This window comes from Lytechinus pictus, chromosome 7 (assembly GCF_037042905.1).
Source record: "Lytechinus pictus isolate F3 Inbred chromosome 7, Lp3.0, whole genome shotgun sequence".
NCBI lineage: Eukaryota > Metazoa > Echinodermata > Echinoidea > Temnopleuroida > Toxopneustidae > Lytechinus > Lytechinus pictus.
In genome coordinates, this window is record NC_087251.1 from 10,647,214 (window position 1) to 10,668,745 (window position 21,532).

At 36.3% G+C, this 21,532-nt stretch overlaps 2 protein-coding genes across 2 annotated transcripts; one reads left to right on the top strand and one right to left on the bottom strand.

Moving 5' to 3' along the window:
* The first annotated feature begins 6,663 nt into the window (after positions 1-6,663).
* On the top strand, positions 6,664-14,516 carry LOC129264985 (potassium channel subfamily K member 4-like). The gene is made up of 2 exons (XM_064101896.1): positions 6,664-7,203; positions 9,479-14,516. The coding sequence occupies exons 1-2, from the start codon at positions 6,855-6,857 to the stop codon at positions 10,075-10,077; spliced, it is 948 nt and encodes a 315-aa protein (XP_063957966.1). The 5' UTR covers positions 6,664-6,854; the 3' UTR covers positions 10,078-14,516.
* Positions 14,517-15,707: 1,191 nt separating this feature from the next.
* On the bottom strand, positions 15,708-21,074 carry LOC129264984 (potassium channel subfamily K member 16-like). Its single transcript, XM_054902957.2, has 3 exons — positions 20,398-21,074; positions 18,835-19,238; positions 15,708-17,874 (listed from the first exon to the last, which is right to left on the bottom strand). The coding sequence occupies exons 1-3, from the start codon at positions 20,807-20,809 to the stop codon at positions 17,536-17,538; spliced, it is 1,155 nt and encodes a 384-aa protein (XP_054758932.2). The 5' UTR covers positions 20,810-21,074; the 3' UTR covers positions 15,708-17,535.
* Between the last annotated feature and the right edge of the window lie 458 nt (positions 21,075-21,532).

Sequence of the window (21,532 nt, forward strand, 5' to 3'; positions counted from 1 at the left end):
GCTCAAACTGTAATTTCTTACAATGTCACCCTTGATAAGCGACGCCTTTTAGATGGATCAGCAGCCAGCTTTTTCATCAAGATACAATATACAACAATTTCTGAGTAGCATAAAATCCAGAGTTCTGATTGGCTGAATAATGTTTTCGAAACAACAGGAATGGGTAACCACATGGTGAGTGTGACCTTGGAGTAGCCTCGTGTGGAAACTGTTGGAATTTGAGTGGGTGTGTGGGTCTCTATTACCAATCAGAGCGAAGTATTCTTGTTTTTAGGCTGCTAATTGTATTTGGCCTATGAAAAGCTTTCTGCTGACCCATCTAAAATACCTCTTCTTATTAAACCTATATCATATTAAAGCTTAGATCTTCAGCTTTATCATAAAAATCATTTGGGCTCAAACAGAAATTAGTGTAAAAAGAACTTTTGTCGCATGAAAAATAATTATTTTGTATCATGTTTTAGATCAAAAGTTTCACCTAGGATTACAAAATCCTTTCAAAAATCCAGACACATGACCTTCTTTATAAAGATACAAAAAACACATGAAATTTGTTCAATAGTTAGAGCAGCCGAATAAAAAGAGGTGTTTTGGTTCGCACCAAGCTCATTAAATATGCAAAAACCTTCTAGTCATGAATATCACTTGGATAAAAGAAGGTACTTTTGAGGATATGCTTATTCAGAATTACAATACACATTTCAAAATATATATACATCATAAAGATAAAAAGTCGATTTGAATGTCCTTTATCGCGTTCTTGGGTCCTTCTCTTTGGGGTTTGATTTCACTCAGTTTTCTTCATTTGATAAACATAATAGTGTTATTGTCAGTAGACTCGGAATTTTATGTAAACGTGACTCGTTATGTAATGGATAAAATTATTTGACTATTAATATTGATGACGCATTACGTAACATGTACTTGTATAATATTGTAGCTTCTATATACACGACGGAATTCGATATATCTTTTCTGACCATCTAGGCAACAAAAACTGAAGCGATGTGACATTAAACAGGAGCCAGTGACGAAATGAGCCAACAAATTTGAGCCGTCTGAACATGGCCTATGGTGCAAAATGTTGCGAGCAAAAATTTGGGGAAAAAGCTCAAATGTAATTTTTGTGACTTTGCCTTGATTTAACATCAGTATTAGTTATTTCAATTTTTTCTTTCATTTTCTCTCTGTTTTGCCTCGTTTTTTTTCTTTGTGGAACTTTTGTGGAGTCCAGACCCCCCCCCCCCCCCTCTTTACGCCAGTAAAAGGAGCAGAATCGCAGTTTCTTAAAGAAGACCTTATCTAAACTTCATAAAGTATGCTAATAGGCGTTCATCGGGTCTAAATTAATCTGATAAAGGCTCACTAGTGCACAGGAGCTGTGCAATGATGGTGGTGGGGCCTGTTACAACCGATAATTGCCACCTTTCGCAATCCTCACGGACGCTAAAATTAGGGTCCCCTAACACAAAAGTTGACGCTTAATCATACACTTGATTTTTAAGATTGATTGTACATTATAGTCAATACAATCAAACGTATATAGAAAACTGCTCTACAATCAATGCTAAGATTTGTGTTACAGGGGGGTTACAGGCCCTACAGATCTGCTTTTCGTGTGCAAAATTCTTTCCCGCGACACCCGCGCGCCATACATGCATGTATTACGACTGATGGCTTGAGATATTCGAAATGCAGGACCTAAAATAGAATATGACATGGATAAGAAAGTGGTTTTTCAAACAAATCGAGTATATATTGAGTGAGGAAAAACGTACTAAATTAAGGCTTAGATATATATCATTACAGTCCATCGAATCGATATTGCATTTAATGTGGATTATTGGTGGATGACTGGCAATTGATTCCATGGGTCGGATCACCTGTCCAGCCGAACCCATTTCGCATATGTACACAGCGTATGCAATACGTTTGAACATGCGGGTTTCTTTTTTTACTTTTGTTCACTCCTTCTACACAAACGATACGCCTCTAGCACACGATGTAAAGGGTATTATGTTTTACTTTCCCCAGAAATGGGGGGTTAGATTCAAATTCCGGTGGGACCACTTCCATTGATGAGTGGATACCAGGCACGACCATGGGGTTTCGAACTGAGTACCCTAAACAAAGGAAGCAAGTCTTTTCCAGATTATGAAAATGCATCTTTTAACAATTATTATTTGGCTTGTGAAACCCTACAAGTATTGGAAATATATCCCTTTTTTCAGTATTTTAATCATCGTTTTTGACACCTTTATAACGTTACATAGGCCATTAGGGCTATACGTAACGCACTTACCCACTCTTTCCCTTTTACGCGTTGTTGCGCCTGGTATCCACTCATCAATGAAAGTGCCCCCCCCCCCCCCCGGGCGGCCTCTCGAGCTCTTGGAGGAACCAAATGTGGATTTGGAAAGTCGTCCTAAATCGCATATATCGCTGTTACCATAGTAGCAACCAGAATTTTGCACACGAAACGCAAATTGAATGTTTCCGTTCCAGATGCGAAACGAAAAAATATCTCATGTCACACAATTTGCATTGCAGGCCGACAGAGTTTTAAGACCATGACGACGGGCCCAAAAGTCTCTTCCAAAATCAACTAACGTCGTAAATAAGCGTTCGCGTTCTTCCAACGAAAGGTCGGGAATGTCGCACCAACGCATAATGTCCTAATAGTAAAAACAATAATAGTAATAATTATCGATGTACACTTTGCAAAGCAAATCAGAAGTGAAAAAGCATAAAAATATAAAGCGAGAGCGAAGCTCGAGCTAAAAATACTTCATATTCCAGTCCGAAGCACTTTATAAGCACTATTTAAGCACTTTTTCAAGCACTATGCATGCAAATTCTGAAGTGGATGTGGATGCGAGCGCGAGCAAAAATTTTAGCCTATACAGTGCGTCCCACAAAAACGAAACCGAGATTTATCGATGATTTATCATAATTTAATCACAAATACAGTATACAAAAATTAATGACCTACCGTTGTAAAGCTTAGAACCTCCTCTTTCATCTGAAATTCCTTAGACTATTTCTCATTCACGCATGAGTGAGCAAAAACAATTTGAATAGGGGATACCAAAAAGTCATTTGGCGGGCTGTATCTTGGTTTCAAAACGAAAACCACATTTTTAAAAAGTTCAATATCTGCTCTTTAATTTGATACCTCAATTACAGAAAATGGTCAAGAAATAACAAAGTTCTGGTTATTTGAAATAAGGCTTGAATTTCAACAATTTCATAAAATTAAGAGGTTCTACAGGCTAGCGTTCAAACTCACTTGACGATCAGCCATGCATTATGTCTTTTGTTAACCATGCGATAGCTTCTGTGGGTAACCGGTGAAAACACGTTTATTTAATGAAATTATGGAAATACAAGCATTGTTTCGAGGTAACATAACTTTTTTACTTCTTGACCATTTTTTGTGATTAAGGTATCAAAGAAAAGAGCAGATATTGAACTTTTTAGGCATGTGATTTTCTTTTTGAAATTCAGATACCCCCGTTGGTATCCTTTTCTTCAAATTGTTTATGCTCACTCATGCGTGAATGGGGAATAATCTAAGTAATATCAGATGAAAGAAGAGATTTTAAGCTTTACACTGGTAGGTCATTTGTCTATTGTATTTGTGATTAAGTTATGATAAATCATCGCTTAGGCCTAATCTCGGTTTCGTTTTTTCTGGGACGCACTGTACAGCGTGTCTCTAAAAAAAGTAAACCCAACTTCAATGGCAAATTTTCAGAAAACTAAAAAATATTTACACATTATTTTTTCATGGTTAGATAGTCCAATAAGTCCTCTGTCCAATTATATCATTTAGGTTATCTAACTCTTATGCATGACTGAGCATGATTCAACTTAGTGAACTGGTGTCAAATCATCACTGTGGCAAGTTATTTCTTGTTATTGTCGTGCATTCAAGGCCTATTTGAAGTTAAATGTTTGTCGCATGTTAGGCCTATGATTAAATCATCACTGTGGCAAGTTATTTCTTGCTATTGTCATGCATTCAAGGCCTATTTGAAGTTAAATTTAGGTCACATGTTAGGCATATAATTTCATAACAACTTCAGCAAAGGTTGTTCCTAACACAGGCACACTTCACATGCTTTCCAAACATGGTACAGTTGACAATTGAGCAGAGAGTATTCCTGGTAACTCAATACCAGGAAACAAGAAGTTTCGTGGAAGTTCAAGAGGCTTTTCGGGTGCAGTTCCCCGAGAGGCAGCCCCCAAAAAAAGGGCCATCTGGTACAATGTGAGAAAGTATGCTGATCACGGAACCACTGAGTTTAACTTCAAATAGGCCTTGAATGCATGAAAATAACAAGAAATAACTTGCCACAGTGATGATTTGACACCAGTTCACTAAGTTGAATCATGCTCAGTCATGCATGAGAGTTAGATAACCTAAGTGATGTAATTGGACAGAAGACTTATTGGACTATCTAACCATGAAAAAATAATGTATAAATATTTTTTAGTTTTCTGAAAATTTGCCGTTGAAGTTGGGTTTACTTTTTTTAGAGACACACTGTATAGTACATGGCGATTTTTTTCACCTGGTTGCTAAGAAAGCATGAATGCTTGTAAGCAAGCAACCAGAGGACCGACGGCTTAAGGACCTCTCCAAGGGACCTGGTAGGCATAATTACTATTATGCCTTAATACCAAGGGGCACTAACGCACCAATTAGGAATCAAATCCCGGTCACCGGAATCAGAAACCCCCGCTTTACCGACTGAGCTATCGCGCCTCTTTGGAGACATGAAAGATTTTTTTTTATTTTCCAAGTCTTCACCTCACCCTATTTTATTCACTCTTCTGTCTCCTCTTATTTTTCCTCATTTCCCTCCTCTCTTTCCCCTTCTTTTCCCTATTCTTTCGAATAGAAGTAATGATATTGGACAAAGTGGATATTGTACCAATTGAAACAAAATACAATGAGACTAAATGATAATAAACAAAACGGCTATTAGACCAACTGGCTATTAGACAAGATGGTAATTAGACGAAATGGTTATTGGACTATGTTGATAGTTGACTAACTAATGGTAGACGAAATGATATCAGACCATGCGATAGTGGGGAAAAAGGCAGTAGACGAAATGGCAATAAACCGATAAATATCCATACAAAGAGTAATCCTGATTTCCAAATCACTTAATTCTCTTTCTCGTGTCTCAAAATACTTAGTGAAACTGAAAGCATATTTTATATCTTATCTGTAACTCGAGTCCTGAAGAAAATACCGCTGTGACATTATGCGTTGCGACATGTGACGTTATGCGTTAGAAATTTGCTGCGACATTATGCGTTGCGACATGTAACGTTATGCGTTAGAAAAACTAAGCGTTGACTGCGACATTCGGGCCTATGCGTTGACTGCGACAAGAGCGTCTGACGCTCTTGGCAGCGACATTATGCGTTGGTGCGACATTATCGATTGTAACAGGGCCTGGGGGGAGGGGGGAATAGACTAAAAGAGGCCGTCTTTTTTCAATAGCATGTATTTTAGAGTCACATGACCAATATCTCTTTTTCCTATCCCCATTTGTACCTCCTCACTTTCCCTCTTTCCAACTGCTTGTAAAATCAGGGGGCACCGCCCCTGCATGCAATAAGCATTTTGAAAAGAAAGGATCTTGGTTTCTATTACAGGACGTTTCGCCATAGACTGCAGTGATGGATCAGAGCAAAGGATTGTTACTATTGTTTTATTATAAATCGTATACATTCAGTGATATTTGTTTTCCAGATAGATCCATTTCACCAACAAAATAAAGATTATAATTCAGAAAACCATTATCAAATCCTGAACACGTCAAAAATGCAAAATTTCGAGCAAAAATAATCTTAAGCATTTTTTAAACAATTTTTTTGTATTAAGAAGTTTTTATTTGTCAACAACTTCAATTCATATACAAAATAAAATACATACATCAAATACAATATCATATCTTTGCAAATTAATATATGAAAACATTGAAAACTCATATAATTAACACATTACATTTTCTCTTTTTTTTCCTTTAGTGTCACAATAAAACCTAATAAACTCAACGTACTAGATTTTTTTCTGGTGTCAAATATTCACAACATAACAGATTTTCCAAATACACAAAATCAATCATTAATACAACCTAGTCGAATCGAAGCCATTAACAAGGATTTTCATACCCCCATACTCACACCTTGGCCTCATTTATCAAATATTTCATATCCTATAATAACAACATCATTCTCGGCCCTGGACCCTACCTACCACCCCCCCCCCTCCCTTCCGACCCTTTGTTGTTTATATTAAGGAGTTTGAAAAATAGCCAAGAAACAAGAAAAAAAAAAACACGGAAGCAAAATAAAACAATACTACAAACCCCCTTCCAACCCAAAGGCATGTGTCCCCCCCCTACCCTCTACCCTTCCCCATACCCCCCCCTCCCATGCCCTTCGTCGTCACATTAAGATTCGGAATCGATTATGTAAAATATAGGAGATAGTAGGTATGGTAAATATTAGGTTGATTAACTCGCAAGAGTCGTGCAAAGTGCTGCGGCCTCTTATATTTTCTGTTGCAACGTTATTTTCATTGCCTCTGTCTCGCGATCTACCAGCATATCCCGCCTTAATAATTTATCGAATAAAACTACAATGAAAAAAAAAGTCAGACGTAATCATAACCATATAAAAATCCATTTACGACATAGCATCATTACCAAGTAATGCTCTCGCTTGACATTATGTTGCTAACTTCTAAATTGATGTGCGATTGTTTGACATGTCAACGTCGAGTTCATTACCTCAGGAACTAACACGGGGACTAAATAAAGCGTTCGAAAATGAAGGAGAGATCGAAAAAATCTGGCATTTTAAGACCGTTCGTACGGTTCATCATTTTGATAATTTCTATGTTTATTTATTTAGCGATTGGCGCCGTTGTCTTCAATCGCCTTGAGAATGACAACAACATTGCTTCACAGAGAAAACTTTACGAATCCCTGATCGAATTCATGGATGATCACCCATGTCTTTCGAACGAATCACTTCAATACTTCTTTGAGAATGTGGACAAAGCTATTGAAATGAGTGTGGTGAGTGTGACACGACAATCAAGGATCAGAGATAGTAGCGCCTTATGGGATATACCAGCTTCGTTCTTCTTCACTTCTACTATTGTCACTACAATAGGTAAATCATTCCGTTCCAACAAATATTAATTATCAGCATTCGATTGCAAATATAAATCAAAATTTATAGCTATTAATTTCAGCAGTAGAACTGTGAATATAAAGAACTTTCTGTTGCAAGGGACAAGCGATCAATTGCAATTTTTTGACTAATCGCAAGAATTGTGATCGACTTTGAAGCCTCAGCTTGACTTGAAATCGATTTTAAAGGGGTACTCCAGGCTGAAAAATAATATAATATCAGATATAAAAAAATCAGACAAACGGAACCCTGGAAATTTCATCGAAATCGGACAAGGGAGAACAAGGTTGTAACATTTTAAAGTTTGTCATTATTATGGCAAAACATTTCTACACTCACAAAATGTTAGGCAACGTACTGTCCACTGTGTTGGGTAATGTCTGTTGGTTGAAGACAGGCGCGGATCCAGGGGGGCCGGGGGGGGGGGGTGGGGGGCACAGGGGGCACGTGCCCTCCCCCCTTTGAGAAGAAAAATTAAAATTCGTAATGTAAAAATGCCATTGAAACCGAAGTGTGCCCCCTCTTTTGAAATTGAAGACCTTTTTTTTCTTTTTTTGCTTCCCAAATTTTTCATGTTTTTCGGGTACGAAATATTGTTAATTTGTGGTTGTCAAAATTTGCTGATGAGCTGATATTGTCATATTCCCACTAATTCTTTTGTATTTTATTATATGAAATTATGTTTATTCAAATTTCCTTCACCAAGAATGAAAAGAATTAGATTGAAAACTGATTTAATAGCAAGATGATCATCGCTGCAACCTATTTTGTAACAAGAGTCATAATTATCATACACTCTAAAAAAATATTGAGTAGAATTGCTCCATGAGGGTAATTATGTGTCCAACCAACATTGGGCATTTCTTTTGGGCATTTTTTTTTATCCAGTGTGATGAAAATTTTGCCCGTTCTAAAGTAATTGCTGCTTGACAATATGCTTCCCGCATTGGATAAAACACTGCCCCAAATTGGTTGGACACATAATTACCCTCGTGCTGGTTAAAATTTTACCCAATATTTCTTACAGTGTACACTTATATAATCATGATTTTATGTAATAACATAAGAAAAAGGAAAGTGGGGATACATGACGTCATCAGTCCACCTAACGAATATTCATGATGGTGTGCATATAACTGTTTTTACAAAATATTTCTTAACTTTAATAGGCCTATTCAATAAGTTTGTTATTTATTATGAGATTTTGATGAAATTTTCAGCATTTTGCTTAGTAATTTTTTCTCTATTTATTTCGGTATAATTATTTTGAGCCCCGAGTTCCCCTTTAACTGTTTCGCAAATTTTTACAATGACGTCATTTTGATTCCGCGAAAGTCGTTTTTTATTCAATAGGGATAACATTTTCAAGACTGTCATATCGGACACAGACAAAATTTCGGAGAATTATGAAAATCATCCACTCAATACTCCCTCATTTTTTGTATGACAACAGCAAAAATAACAAGTGACGCAATTATATTCCTGTTTATAGTTGAAAGACACTTAATATTACAATCTAAGTAAAGCGCTTCTATTACACCGGCAATCGCATTGTGTTATTTAAAAACGCAAATAGAAATCCATTATTAATTTGCGGGAGTGTCGTGTATTACATTACACTTTTCAGAATTGTTGAAGGTTTTAACAAGGAAGTTTTGCATGGTATTACACCCCATGTAAGATAATGTAGGTGAACACTTATTTGCTTTGCAGCCATTTGGTAGCCCTCAGGTGCTCTCAGTATACCTTTTGCCCCACTCCCCCCGAAACACCCAAAAATATCATGCTATAAAATGCTGGGTATAATTTTAACTATTCACCATCTTTCATTAATTGAATTGATATCATACTAAATTGACGAGGTTTACAGCAAGACAAGCAAAAAGTTGCAACTGTTTATTCCAAATTGAAATAGGAGGATCCGTGGTGCTTCCCTGCATGTCCCCCCCCCCCCTCCACACCGTGACATACGACCACCCTGATGAAGCTAACAACAATGTGTTTTCATAGTGAACGGTGAATTATTTTGTCTGAGCTGAACATTTTGACAGGCAAAACAAGGGGGTGCTCTATAGGCAAAACCCACACCATACCTTTGATCTGGGCCTAATTTCATAATTTTGTTTAACTCATCGATAACTTATGTTGCCATTGTGAAAAATTTGTAAAACGATCCTTATCTTATGGTAATATTACTTAAGTCAATTACTCTGATTCGAATTAATTTAATGTCTCAATCCTCTTTTTTCTTCAGGTTATGGAAATTTTGCCCCTAAGACTGACGGAGGTCGTATTTTCTGTTCATTCTATGCATTCATTGGGATCCCTCTAACTGGATGGTTTCTTCTTACAATCGGTGACGCCCTTCAGGTATACTGGAATAAGATAAGACATCAGACACATCGTCTTACTGTAAAGATACCACATGAGCTCACCCGTAGATGCATTCATTTTATTATCTATTCGACGTTCATCCTCATTATCCTCCTCCTCTTTCCTGGTTTTGTCTTGATGTACACCGAAGGCTGGAGTTACCAAGATGCCGTCTACTACTGCTTCATAACGTTTAGCACGATTGGATTCGGCGATCTGGTGGCGGGGGATTCACAGAAGCACAATGTAGGCTTGTGGATTTTGAATGTAACTCATGTGGTATTTCTATTAATGGGACTGAGTATTATGTCTATGGCACTGAAAGGGATGGGTAATTCTCAGAAGACGAGTTACAAGAAAGCAAAGACAGCGGTTCGAGACCTCGTTCAGAAAGCAAGTAGGAAGAAGAGGCAGAAGTCTCCACCAGTGACAATACCCATTGATTTGAATACATCAAACGTTTCAAAATCTCAAGTTTGACATTAAAACTTCAACAGTTTAAACTTCTTGGAGCTGTTTAATGTTCCCCAGATAAAATTGTAATAAGCATTTTGGGTATAACCAGAAGCATGTGACGGATCCGAGATTTCATTAGTGATGGGCACGGAAATGGGGGCAGTTTCTTCAGAACTTTCTAAGAAGCCAAAGAGAAGAGCCCTCACCCCTGGATTCGCATCTGCGGAAAGTGTAGTGATAGATTCCACCATGCAGAGAAAGGGACCTCGTCGAGTTCGAAAATATCGGACACGTGTGCTGTCGCTATGTGTGGTCATCAGTACCCGCGAAGGGCACAGGAGGGCTGCAAAGTTTGATTATCGTTCTATCAACAAAATGCACCAAACTCTTTAAAACTATAGATGTCGAATTAAAAAAAAACACGCAAAAAATTGACACCACTGTCAGTGCATGGAGCTATTAGCTCACCGTGGTCAGTGTTAGTATATTAGCAATATCAAGTTACATATCTTTATTGTGGAAAACTTTGATTCACATTATAATCTACCAGGCTTTGGGGGTCATCGGGGACCCCTGGAGCCACACCCAGAGACTACGTTTGATTTGACAAACGTATTTTATGACACGAATAATCTCTATCCTCGTTCTCACTGTCGAGCGATCAGTTGCGAACGCCACGATTGGCCTTTCGTAACTGATCGCGAAATTTTTTGGACCATTCCAAAAAGTTTCTACGATCAATACGATTGCCACGATTGATCTGATATGATCTGATACGATCTTATATGACCTGATACGATTATTACGATTACGCCACGATTAAGAGCATAGTCTTAATCATGGTGAGAATTGTAAAAGTGAGAAGGAGGTGAATTCTTAAGCCCAGCGCACACTATGCTATCCGATGCAACACTATTTTTTTATACATCGCATTTTGCATTACATGAAAGTTCCAAGAGGTAAAATTATTTTATTTGAAGTTCTGCATAATATTAGGAATAATAAAATCATATTATTGCTTTTCGGCAAGCCCCTTGGTAAGAAGTAAAGTCCAAATCGGCTTCAAGTCGCAGCCGATGATAACGTCATTACGAATTGTAATTGATTTTTGCTGTTATTCCTACAGGGAGGCTCGAACTAGACAGAATTTAGATTTCAGTCGTCCTCCTACGATTTTGAACTTTAACTGCAAACATCTATTGGTTGGAATGTTCATATAAAATGTTATTACAATTTCTTTGACATTTGGGTGTCATCAAATCGCTAGTGTGCGCTGCGGGATCCACTTTTTTTGGCTATACAGCGCGTCCCAAAAAATGTCCCTCTGACATAGGGCTGAATTATTTCTAAAATGTGGTAGTATTCTCAAATAAATGTTCATGAGTAGAAAGCTCATTTTATGATCTAACTTCTACAAAAATTTCATTGGTCGCGCTTTAGCGGTTTTGAATACACACTCTGCTATGTAACAGTGGTGCATTTTAGCCCATTCCAAGTTTGCAGCATTGATGCATTTCTGCATTGTCTATGGCATGTCAACCTCCATTTTACATCCAGGATCTGAGCAGGCACATTTCCCTAAACATATCCAGGCTACTTTGGTATGTTCAGAAGGACAAGAAACATAAAATATAAGTTTGTTTGATGATTGATAAGGGGAATCAACCAACTTGAAAGAAAATGTGAATGATGGATGAGGAAAATAAGCTGAAAAATAAAGGGGAATTCACAAGTTAATCACCCTTTGCGAAAAGAAACTTTGCCTGAGAAAATTTTGTTTTTTTCTTCTTTTAAACAGTTATGTCCAGTGATTGAATTAACTTGACATCAGTAGCTTATTAGCTAAACAAAAAGGAATGAAAACAAAAATGCAGTATTGTTGGAATTAGGCATGAAACAGACATGACCCGTTGTCTCAATCATTACATCTCCCGTTATCAAACATGAAATGAACTGTCAAATACTGTTTTTGCCCTTCTGACTGGGCCTTCTGAACATGCTCAAGGTTGTGATTTAATGAGCCTGGTTAGATCATGGAGATTTCTCTGGTCAGATCAGGGAATTCGTTGGTCAGCCTGGTCAGAATGGTCAAAGTGGGTTGATATCCTATAGAAAGTGCAGAACAACAGCAGTGCTGCATGCATGCAAACTTGGAATGGGCTGAAAAGCACCACTATTACATAATAGACTGTGTATTCAAAACCACTGAAGTGAGACCAATTAAATTTTCATAGAAGTTAGAACATGAGATGAGCTTCCTAATTCCATACATTTCATTGAAAATTATTCTTATTTTTGGAAGTAATTAAGCCGCATATCAGAGGGACATTTTTTTTGGGACGCACTGTATAGGCAGGCCTACAGGTTCCAAGCCATTTCTATAGCTAAAAAAATGTAGGTTGATAACAACCGATGACATCCACTATTGGCTTTAGGGTACCAGCATTTATCAAAACCACGTGGCCAATATTCACTGGTGATCCGAATCGCATCAATATACAGAAGAGAGTTCATATGTTCTTATCTGACTTAGTGATCATTATTATGTCGATGGGGTCAAATGGAATACGCGGGTATAGTAGTAAGAATATAACCCTAATTTATAATTGATAGGCCTATGAAATAACATTACATCAATAACATCAGCATTATTATGAATTATTTCGTTTTGAGTGATATTGTGAATTGATATTTAATCTTTATCTTGTAGAGATCAGGAAGCATATCTGTTATAAAAGTATATAGCAATGTTTTGTTCTTTCAATGAGGGGATATCTGTTTGCTGAATTGAGGACGTAGCATCCTAAACAAACACGAATTCATTGAATCCCTGTTTGTTGCAAGCCTCGACCCAAAACAAATACCATACTATACATGTCTAGATTGAATTTTAGTTATTAAAATTGTATATATCCACAGTACTTGTATGTGAAATTAGAAGCATTTCCCTCTTAATCTATGTCAGTTTTCTCAAATCAAAGAGTTATCTTGCTCAAAAACAATAAAATTGTAATTGTCTTGCTGAGATTTTGTTTGTCAGTGGAGGTCCACACTTTTCTCCCTTTTAATATTCTATTTACGCAAATCTATCTCTATAAGTCACTATTTAGTAAGCCAGCTTCTTGATACTAATATAATTATGACCAAAGCATAAACTGAATAGCACTATATTGTGTCAAACAGGATATAAAATTATCATGATATAGAATTACTTACGACTGAACATGCAAAAAAAAATCAGATTTATTGTAGTGCAGGAGATAACGTCTTCAAAATCTGATTGTGCAGATCAAATTGCATTCATATACGAATCACTTTACGAATTACTGGGTTAAGATGAGCAAATATGAAATTGATATTCATATTAGTCCTTTAGTCATTCCTTGATGAATTCGCAGATATTGTTGACTATAATTATTAATAGTGTTTTAATCTAGAGACGGTGCAAGTGATTGAAAATAGGAATATTGTCGGCGTGTATGATAAAGCCATGCATCATTTATCAATATATTCTTTCTTTCTTTCTTTTGTTTTTCTCTCTCCTTTTATTTTTTCCCATCACTTGAAAAACAATTGGAGAGTACTTCGCCCTCAACCCCTAACCATAATTTATAGCACCCTCCTAGCAGTAACTAGTATATGCTTTTTGTCTAAATTTAATTGAAATTATTCGAAACGTAGCTTTACTTTGTAATAATATGTGGGGATACATTTTCGTCGCATATAAAATATCGGCACTTCATAGTCTAGTATAGTTCGCAAAGTTGTGCATAATTATAGACACTATAATTTAAATCAAAACCTGGTTTAAAGTTGTAGTTTAACTATGGAGAGTCAGTTGGGGCACAGTACACATCAAATTTATTAACTCATTTGACACTCAAATTGTTCATAATTGTCTGCATAGGAATGATAACTATTCAAACTATTTTGAAGTATCTGTCTTCATTATTATGTAAGCAACAGGAAACAAAATAGTAAACATAAGAGATATGAAATGTAAAATTTGGGATAAGTTTGTCTTATCATAATTTTAGCACTGACTTAGACCGTGGCCTAAGCCATTGCTAATATCATGATAAGCCAAAAATTCAAAAACTTTATGAACACTTTACGCTTTAATATTTATTGTGCTCCTTTACCTAGCTTAAATGGTGAAGAAAACTTCTTAGTTATCATTCTGAAAGAATTATGAATGAATTAAGTGCCAATTGTGCTGTCAAATTCAACTTCTGTTGTTGAGATTTGTTCCACAAATTTTGGCTATCCAAACTTAAACCACAACTTTAGACCCGAGTTACAATTAAACCCGACTTCAATATACGGGCCTATGTGCATAACTCTTACGAACTATACTGCCACCCATTCTAAGTTACCCAATGCACTATTATTATTCACTTTATGTATAACAGTTATGTACGATTTTTTAAATATCGTTTAAATACGAATAGATCACGTTCACATCTACTAAAGATATTAACCGCGTATTTTTGTAAGAAAAAATATCAAAAGGGAAACTTTAAGGTTTACCTTTAGTAGCCACAATTAATGCTTGAAAATGTAATTACACATTATGCACAGAACCGTAGAAAACAGAGTTGACGAATTAGACCCTATATTGAGAGAAAAGAGAGAGGGGTAGTGGGACACAACTATAGAGCGCGAGAGGGATAGAGGAAGACCGACTGAGAGACTGAGAGAGAGAGAGAGAAGGATTTGGGTTATGTACCAACAATAGATGACGCTATTTACCTATTCTATATTCCTCAAGAGATCATTTTCGTATTTTGCCCGAGAGAGCGTTTCAACATTTTCGTCTGACAAATTATCTTTTCTTGATTTTTATTGGCTGAGAAGCAACATTGCTATGGCCGTAGTGAATCAGAAAAAACATGTCCCATCAGTTTGGAGTTGTCTTGTCTAAAGTATGAACATGTAGTTATTGACTTATTGATAATTATGTCCTGATAAAATTATTCTTCATTTTGGTACCAATTCATACGGATCTTTGCAAACATGATTGACTACGAGGCAATCTCCAGTAGGTCTCAAAATCTCAGTTGCGCCAAGTCAATGGATGAAGAATCAAACAAGTGTGAAAAGGTAAAATGTGTGCACAAAAAGACACCTACCCATCATTCCACTCACATACACACCCTCACATACCACTATACATTCACCCATACACACGGGCCCACCCACACACATCACCTCTCCCACACATATTCAAACATGTGTGAAGGCCCAAACATAAGTAACTGCTTCCAAATCAGGCAAGCAATTTTGAAGTTAAACATTAGGACAGTTGGCCAATGTTGTAACCAATGAGATAAGGAGATGAGGAAACGTAAACACTGCTTTATAAGGGGTTTGTGAAGTTTTTGTGAAGCATGTGTGTGGGTGGCGGTGGGTGTCTGGGTGGATATGTGTGTGCGAGAAAGGTGATGTGATATGTGTAAAGGTATGAATGTGTATGTGTATGTGGGTGGAATGATGGGTATACATGTGTCTTTTTATGCGCACACAATTACTTTTTCACACTATGTTTGTTTCTTCATCCAGTGACTTGGCGCAATTAAGATTTTACGACCTTCTATAGATTGCCTCCTTATCAGTCATATCAGATAAAACATCCGACAAGTCCTTTCACTCCTCTGACTTTTATTGAATTATATCTTTATTAGTTTACTGAAATAACGATAATGCATGACGTAAAATATCTCATCGAATAATAAATGCATAATACACAAATAATTTCCAAATATTAAATAGCATAAAATACATGAATATTAATGTTGAACTTAGACGAAGTGCTAAATTTTGACATTGAAGTGTGCAAGCGCACGGAGCCTGTATGATAATTATGGAACGTTGTTTTGAAATACTCTCTTTAAGCATGGTATTTTAAAGGAAAGTGACATGATATTTGAAGTTATTTAAAAATAAAAATTGACATTGTTACCTGTCATTTTCTGATAGCTTTAACAGGATGTTTTTTGAAGCAATATAATTTTGCAAATTTGAGACAGAATGTACATTTATACATTTCGAAATACATGTAGGCATATACTGAATTTCATACTGAAATAGGGACACGCGGCACTATATAGGGGGAGTTCTCGATATGACTTTTTTTTTCAAGAAGTGAACAAAGTGGTCACATTCGGCAGTCTGTTTTTAATGATAGTTTTTATGAATTTCTCTCATAACATAAAATTATAATCACAATGCATACAAAATCATCAAATCACATTTTGACATTGAAACACTGTAAAAACGCTGTTTAAAATTTTGAGCACGTTGTTTAAGCCCATCACTCTAACAAATATTCTTTAAACTTTTAAACAACTGTTTAAACTTTAGGACAAGTTGTTTAAGAAGATTAAACAATTACAAAAAAGTTTGAACAACTTGTTGTTAGAATGACAGGAAGGAAAAACATTGACACGCAAATATATAAATGTTTTCATGAACAAAATGATAAACAAAATATATAAATCGTATATTACCTACTAGTGGTATGATAATAATATGTATTTATTTTTTTTGTGTTAAAAAAAAAAATCTTCAAAATATATACATGCTAATCCATAAACATAATTATAAATACATCTTTTTTATGACACAATAACAGTCGTAGTACAGAAATGATCAAATCGCAATTATGACAGTCACGAAATTATAATTGAAAAAAAGTCAAAACAAAAACATCGTCAATAACACAACAACCTGGGAGAAAGTATTTTTTAAGGGAAGCCTTAACCCACCTCTCCCCCTATTCTAGCCCCACCCGACCCCCTCGATCTATTGCTTTAAAATTTAGGCGACATTTGGATAATCTATATATTACGCTCCATGATATTTCGTTCGTTTCTTTGTCACCCCCCCCCCCCCTCTCTCTCTCTTTTAGAACATGATACGCTTTCGTTCATTTCCTCCTTTGAAAAGCACACCCTCAATAAAAATATTGATTTTCCATTCTTGGAATTAATATAGATGGAGTTTACTTTTATGTTTTGCTCTCTTCTAAGCACCTTGAGCATTTAATCAAAATGGAAAAGACGCTATATAAATCATATGTATTATTGTTATCATTATTATTATTATTGGTTACTGGTACAGGTTAATGAGTTCGTTGGTTTAAAACAAGTAGCTTTGCAAGACAATGAACACAATGGCCGTGAGACAAAAGCGACAAGGCAAGACGCCCCTATGATATTTTTCGAATGATGAAAGTCTGACAGAAAAGAAAATAAGGAGGAGAATTAATAAAAAAAGAGGCACAACTCTATTGCATTTCTATTCGATTGAGAAAAAAATTATATAATACCTTGGCGCCGCCCCATGAATAGACGCATGTTATGATTAAGTTTTTGAGGGTGTTCTCTCCTATAGGGGTAAAATGAGACACTTGATTAGCCCTGCAATGAGATTGACCACACGGTTCCATATACCCCCCTCCATTAGTTTATGTTCTCGAGATCAAATTGTGCTACTCCCTTCTTTGCTGTCTTTTTTCTGTTGCATCCTTGATTGTATACTTCGTCTGTGTATTCTTAGAAGAGTTTCACGAGTTCTTTCATTGTAGTTTACACTCATTCTGATTCTCGTCCACCGTTCCGACGACGATCTCCTCCGCTCAGTGGTACCCGTCGTGATATCCTCTTCCTGCTTAAACTGATGCTGTAGACGTTTCCAAAAAGCAGAATGTTCAACCTTTCGAGTAACACTATTAGAGATACGAGTTTGTTTTCTTTGTACACTGTTTAGAACAGTAGAAATCATGCCCATACAGATGGTTACGTATATACATAGGATACACTGTAGATTAAAGATAAAAGAGATTAAAACATTAAAGGACAGAACATTCAAATATCTTTAGCGATTAAATTATTTATAAATAATTGCATTGATCTACGGGCGGTTGTTGGGTGTAAAGGAGCATGCACTGACGGATTGTGATGCTTATCTAACTAAACAATTAATGCAAATGCAAAACGCGAGCTGAAAATATTTGATATACTATTCTGAAAACTGAACATTTCAAGCATATTTTTAATTATTAAAAAGATATGTAAACTTGAAATGCGAGCTGATATTTTTAAAACATATATTTGGCACTTTTTTGTAATAACGAATCGCATGTGTATCTCGCTAAACAAACTAATATTATTGAATTTGAATACCTAACAGTATATTTTTGAATAAATTTACTTGAAAAAACGGGCTATTTCAAGTCCCATGCAAAAATCATATTGAGCTGATTTTATTTCACTTCACAGACAATGCGAGCGCGAAGCGCAAATGAAGATCATATAATCAAATATTGACCCGTTCGAAAGTTCTTCTATTTTGCAATTATTCTCTCCACTAATTTCAGTCACTTTTCTTCCTTTTATCTTTCTTCTACTTTTCCTCTCTCTCCTTTTTATTATTTTTTTCTCTCCCTTCATTTATTTATTATTTGCACCGCTAATATATGCCCCGCGGCCGTTTCGGGCCGTGGATCCACCTATATGGGTACATGCCTTTGTGTGTGTTGAGATTTGGTGGTGGGATAGATTGGCTTAGCGTGTTGTCACAATTGAGAAGTTTATCAGTGAATTGCATTTCAACTACCAATCAATTATGTCCCATCACCCCCCCCCCCCTCCCTGGAAACTACCCATTTTGCGCTATTATTTCTCCTACGCCACTGCATATACAATAATTGTGTTACGACATTCCATATCATTCCATTTACGTTTTACCTAAAGATAATTTTGTTATATATTTTCTCACCTGAATAAAAGCTACAAATGGAATGTTCTGAAAGGAATGGAGACCTTCTGGCACCAGATCACCAAATCCAATAGTTGACAACGAGATAATGGAAAAGTAATGACTGTTGATAAATGACCATCCCTGTGTGTAACTAAAAATAACAGTCGACAGCAAGACCAATGATACATAGGCGACAATGAGGCCGTTGATGACGCAAACAACATTCTTGATTCGAGGGTGTGATATCTTGAAATTCTGGCATCTGATCCATTTCTTGGTTGCATGGAATAAGCGGGAATGAAGATACTGAAATATCTCGCCAACTGTGAAGAGAAGAGCGGCCATCATCGTTATGCCGAAGACAGCGAAGAAGACGCAGAAGTACTCACCAAGCGCCGTACGAGGGGCCAGTTTGCCATATCCTGCATAATATAGGTTTCGAGATAACGGGGACATGATGAAACAAAATAATTGCCGTGGAGAACAATAACACCCAAGAAAAAGAATGATAAACAAAATTTAAAACCAATTCCTGATACATAAAGGATCGTAATAATCACAAATGCAATTAATGTTTCGACTGAAAAGGAAAACAAAATGTCTCAGGAGACAATAAGGGATTGATTCAGTTCAAGAATAGGGAACTAGTATTTTATGTAAAGAGAGATATGACAAAGAAATTATAGGGCGATTCCATACGTGTCGTACGGGACATCTTGACAACAATTTACAGTCTCTTAGCCGAGCTTGCGCAATAAACTTTCTTTTTTTGTCAACGATAAAGCTAAAGCGGGTAGTATTGTGTAAAACTGACAACCAACAAAAATGTTCGAGTACGGGTGAATTAAAGGTGAAAACGTTGTGTGTCGTACAGGACTCTGAAATGTCCCGTATGACACGCAACATTTTCACCCCTAATTCATCAATGGAAAACATATTTTTGTTGGTTGTCATTCTTTTATATGACTGCCCAGTAGTACTTTAATACTACAACCAAACAAATTGAGGTTCCTCGTTTATTTGGACAACAGGTTTAAAAGTGTTGTGAAAATGGCTGATTTTTCTAGCATGGAATCGCCCAATATAGAAAAATATGTATTGAGGCTAAAAGGGCTAGACATGAAATTTTCTTAGAACTTACCAATATCAAAAGTAAATTTAGATGGAATCTAGGAGTGTCTATTGGGAGCGTCTCAGTGACCGATTAGAGAAAAATGTTCAGCTTTTTTATCCCCCGTCCCCACCCTTCCCTAATTCAACAACATAACCATTGGTAATATAATTTGTTCAAGGGAGAATTATAGGGGTTGACATAATTATCCCACTACGGAACAATTTTGGAAATAAAAATCCCACAAAACAAACAAACTGAAACAATTCATACTTTTCAAAACTTTAAAATTGTTAAAGTTACTACTAAAGGACCAATACTGAATTTAAAAGTTTTAGAGTGAAGATCAGCTAAGATCAGCTAATGCACGGCCTGCTAGAAGTTTGAGGTCTTAAGTTATGTTCACAAAGTGGCACTCGTATCGAATATCATACAAAAGGCAAAATGAATTGATTACTGCATCATCTTACCAATTGTAGTCACAACTGTGAAGGAGAACATAAAACTATGGTGAATCGACCAATGTTCCTCTCCGAAAGCATTTTGATGAAACATTTCTGTGGATGTATAACCAGCATGGTATGACCCTTCACCGATAGCTCGAGACACGATGCCCATCAAGTCATTAACATCGTCATCGTCGAGGCAATCGTTCTCTTCTGCTAATTCAATTAGAAAATGTTTGAATTCATCGGCGGCTTTGTAGGCTGGTTTTTGCTCGAGAGCAGTGAAGATGAAAGCACCAGCAAAGAGATACCCGATGAGTACTATCAGTAGAACCAGAGTTTTGAGCCAATTTAGTGCTAGGGGTATAGGACTATGTGATCGACTATCTTCCTCTTCTACAGCACGAAGGCTGCTACCAGATCGTTGTGCGATCATTCTCTGAATCCCTTCAGTTCATGAAAAATAAAATCTAAAAGACAAACATATTGACAAGACTAGACAAAATATGCGCAGGCGTAATGTGTTAATATCTATCATTTCCACCAGTACACATGGCAACTCCAAACTTGTTGTTTTGTTCCATGATTAGAAAAGTGACACATTATGTATCTTTCTATAGGGAGATCACATAACCACTATAAACAAATATGCTGGTTATTCATATTTAGGTAGTTACTTATACGAGAATCAACTCTTCATCACTGTTTGACAAGGCTTGCACAGAATGACGCAGAACGTGACCAGATATCTTCTGAGGAATCCTACTGGTAGCCTATATAGACCTTAATAATGTGCCATTTATTAAGATCATTGCACACACGAACATCTTTATCACAAATCAATTTAGTGATTTGTAAACACATTAAAAAAATTATTTTGTTGTTGTAAACGAATCTGTGATTCGATTGCCTGCTATATACGTGAATTAACTCTCTTTTAAGCTGTTTGTTCCCTTGAGTATAAGGTTCATTTGTAGATTTTTGTTTTAAATATCTATAACTTGTTACTTTATATACATGTACAATAGAAATGTTGATGTGTGAGCGCCATGAGCGTGCTTGGATGGTCCCGGTGGATGGTACATGCATATCATGTGCGCTCTGTAAAACAACACCATTATTATCTGCCTCGTTTAAGTTTGTTTTTATCATGATATAA

Coding starts and splice junctions, on each gene's coding strand:
- LOC129264985 (XM_064101896.1), top strand. CDS start 6,855: ATGAAGGAGAGATCGAAAAAATCTGGCATTTTAAGACCGTTCGTACGG. Junction 7,204..9,478: donor TACTATTGTCACTACAATAG/GTAAATCATTCC, acceptor TTTTTTCTTCAG/GTTATGGAAATTTTGCCCCT.
- LOC129264984 (XM_054902957.2), bottom strand. CDS start 20,809: ATGATCGCACAACGATCTGGTAGCAGCCTTCGTGCTGTAGAAGAGGAA. Junction 19,239..20,397: donor CACAGTTGTGACTACAATTG/GTAAGATGATGC, acceptor TATATTATGCAG/GATATGGCAAACTGGCCCCT. Junction 17,875..18,834: donor CATTTGTAGCTTTTATTCAG/GTGAGAAAATAT, acceptor TTTAATCTACAG/TGTATCCTATGTATATACGT.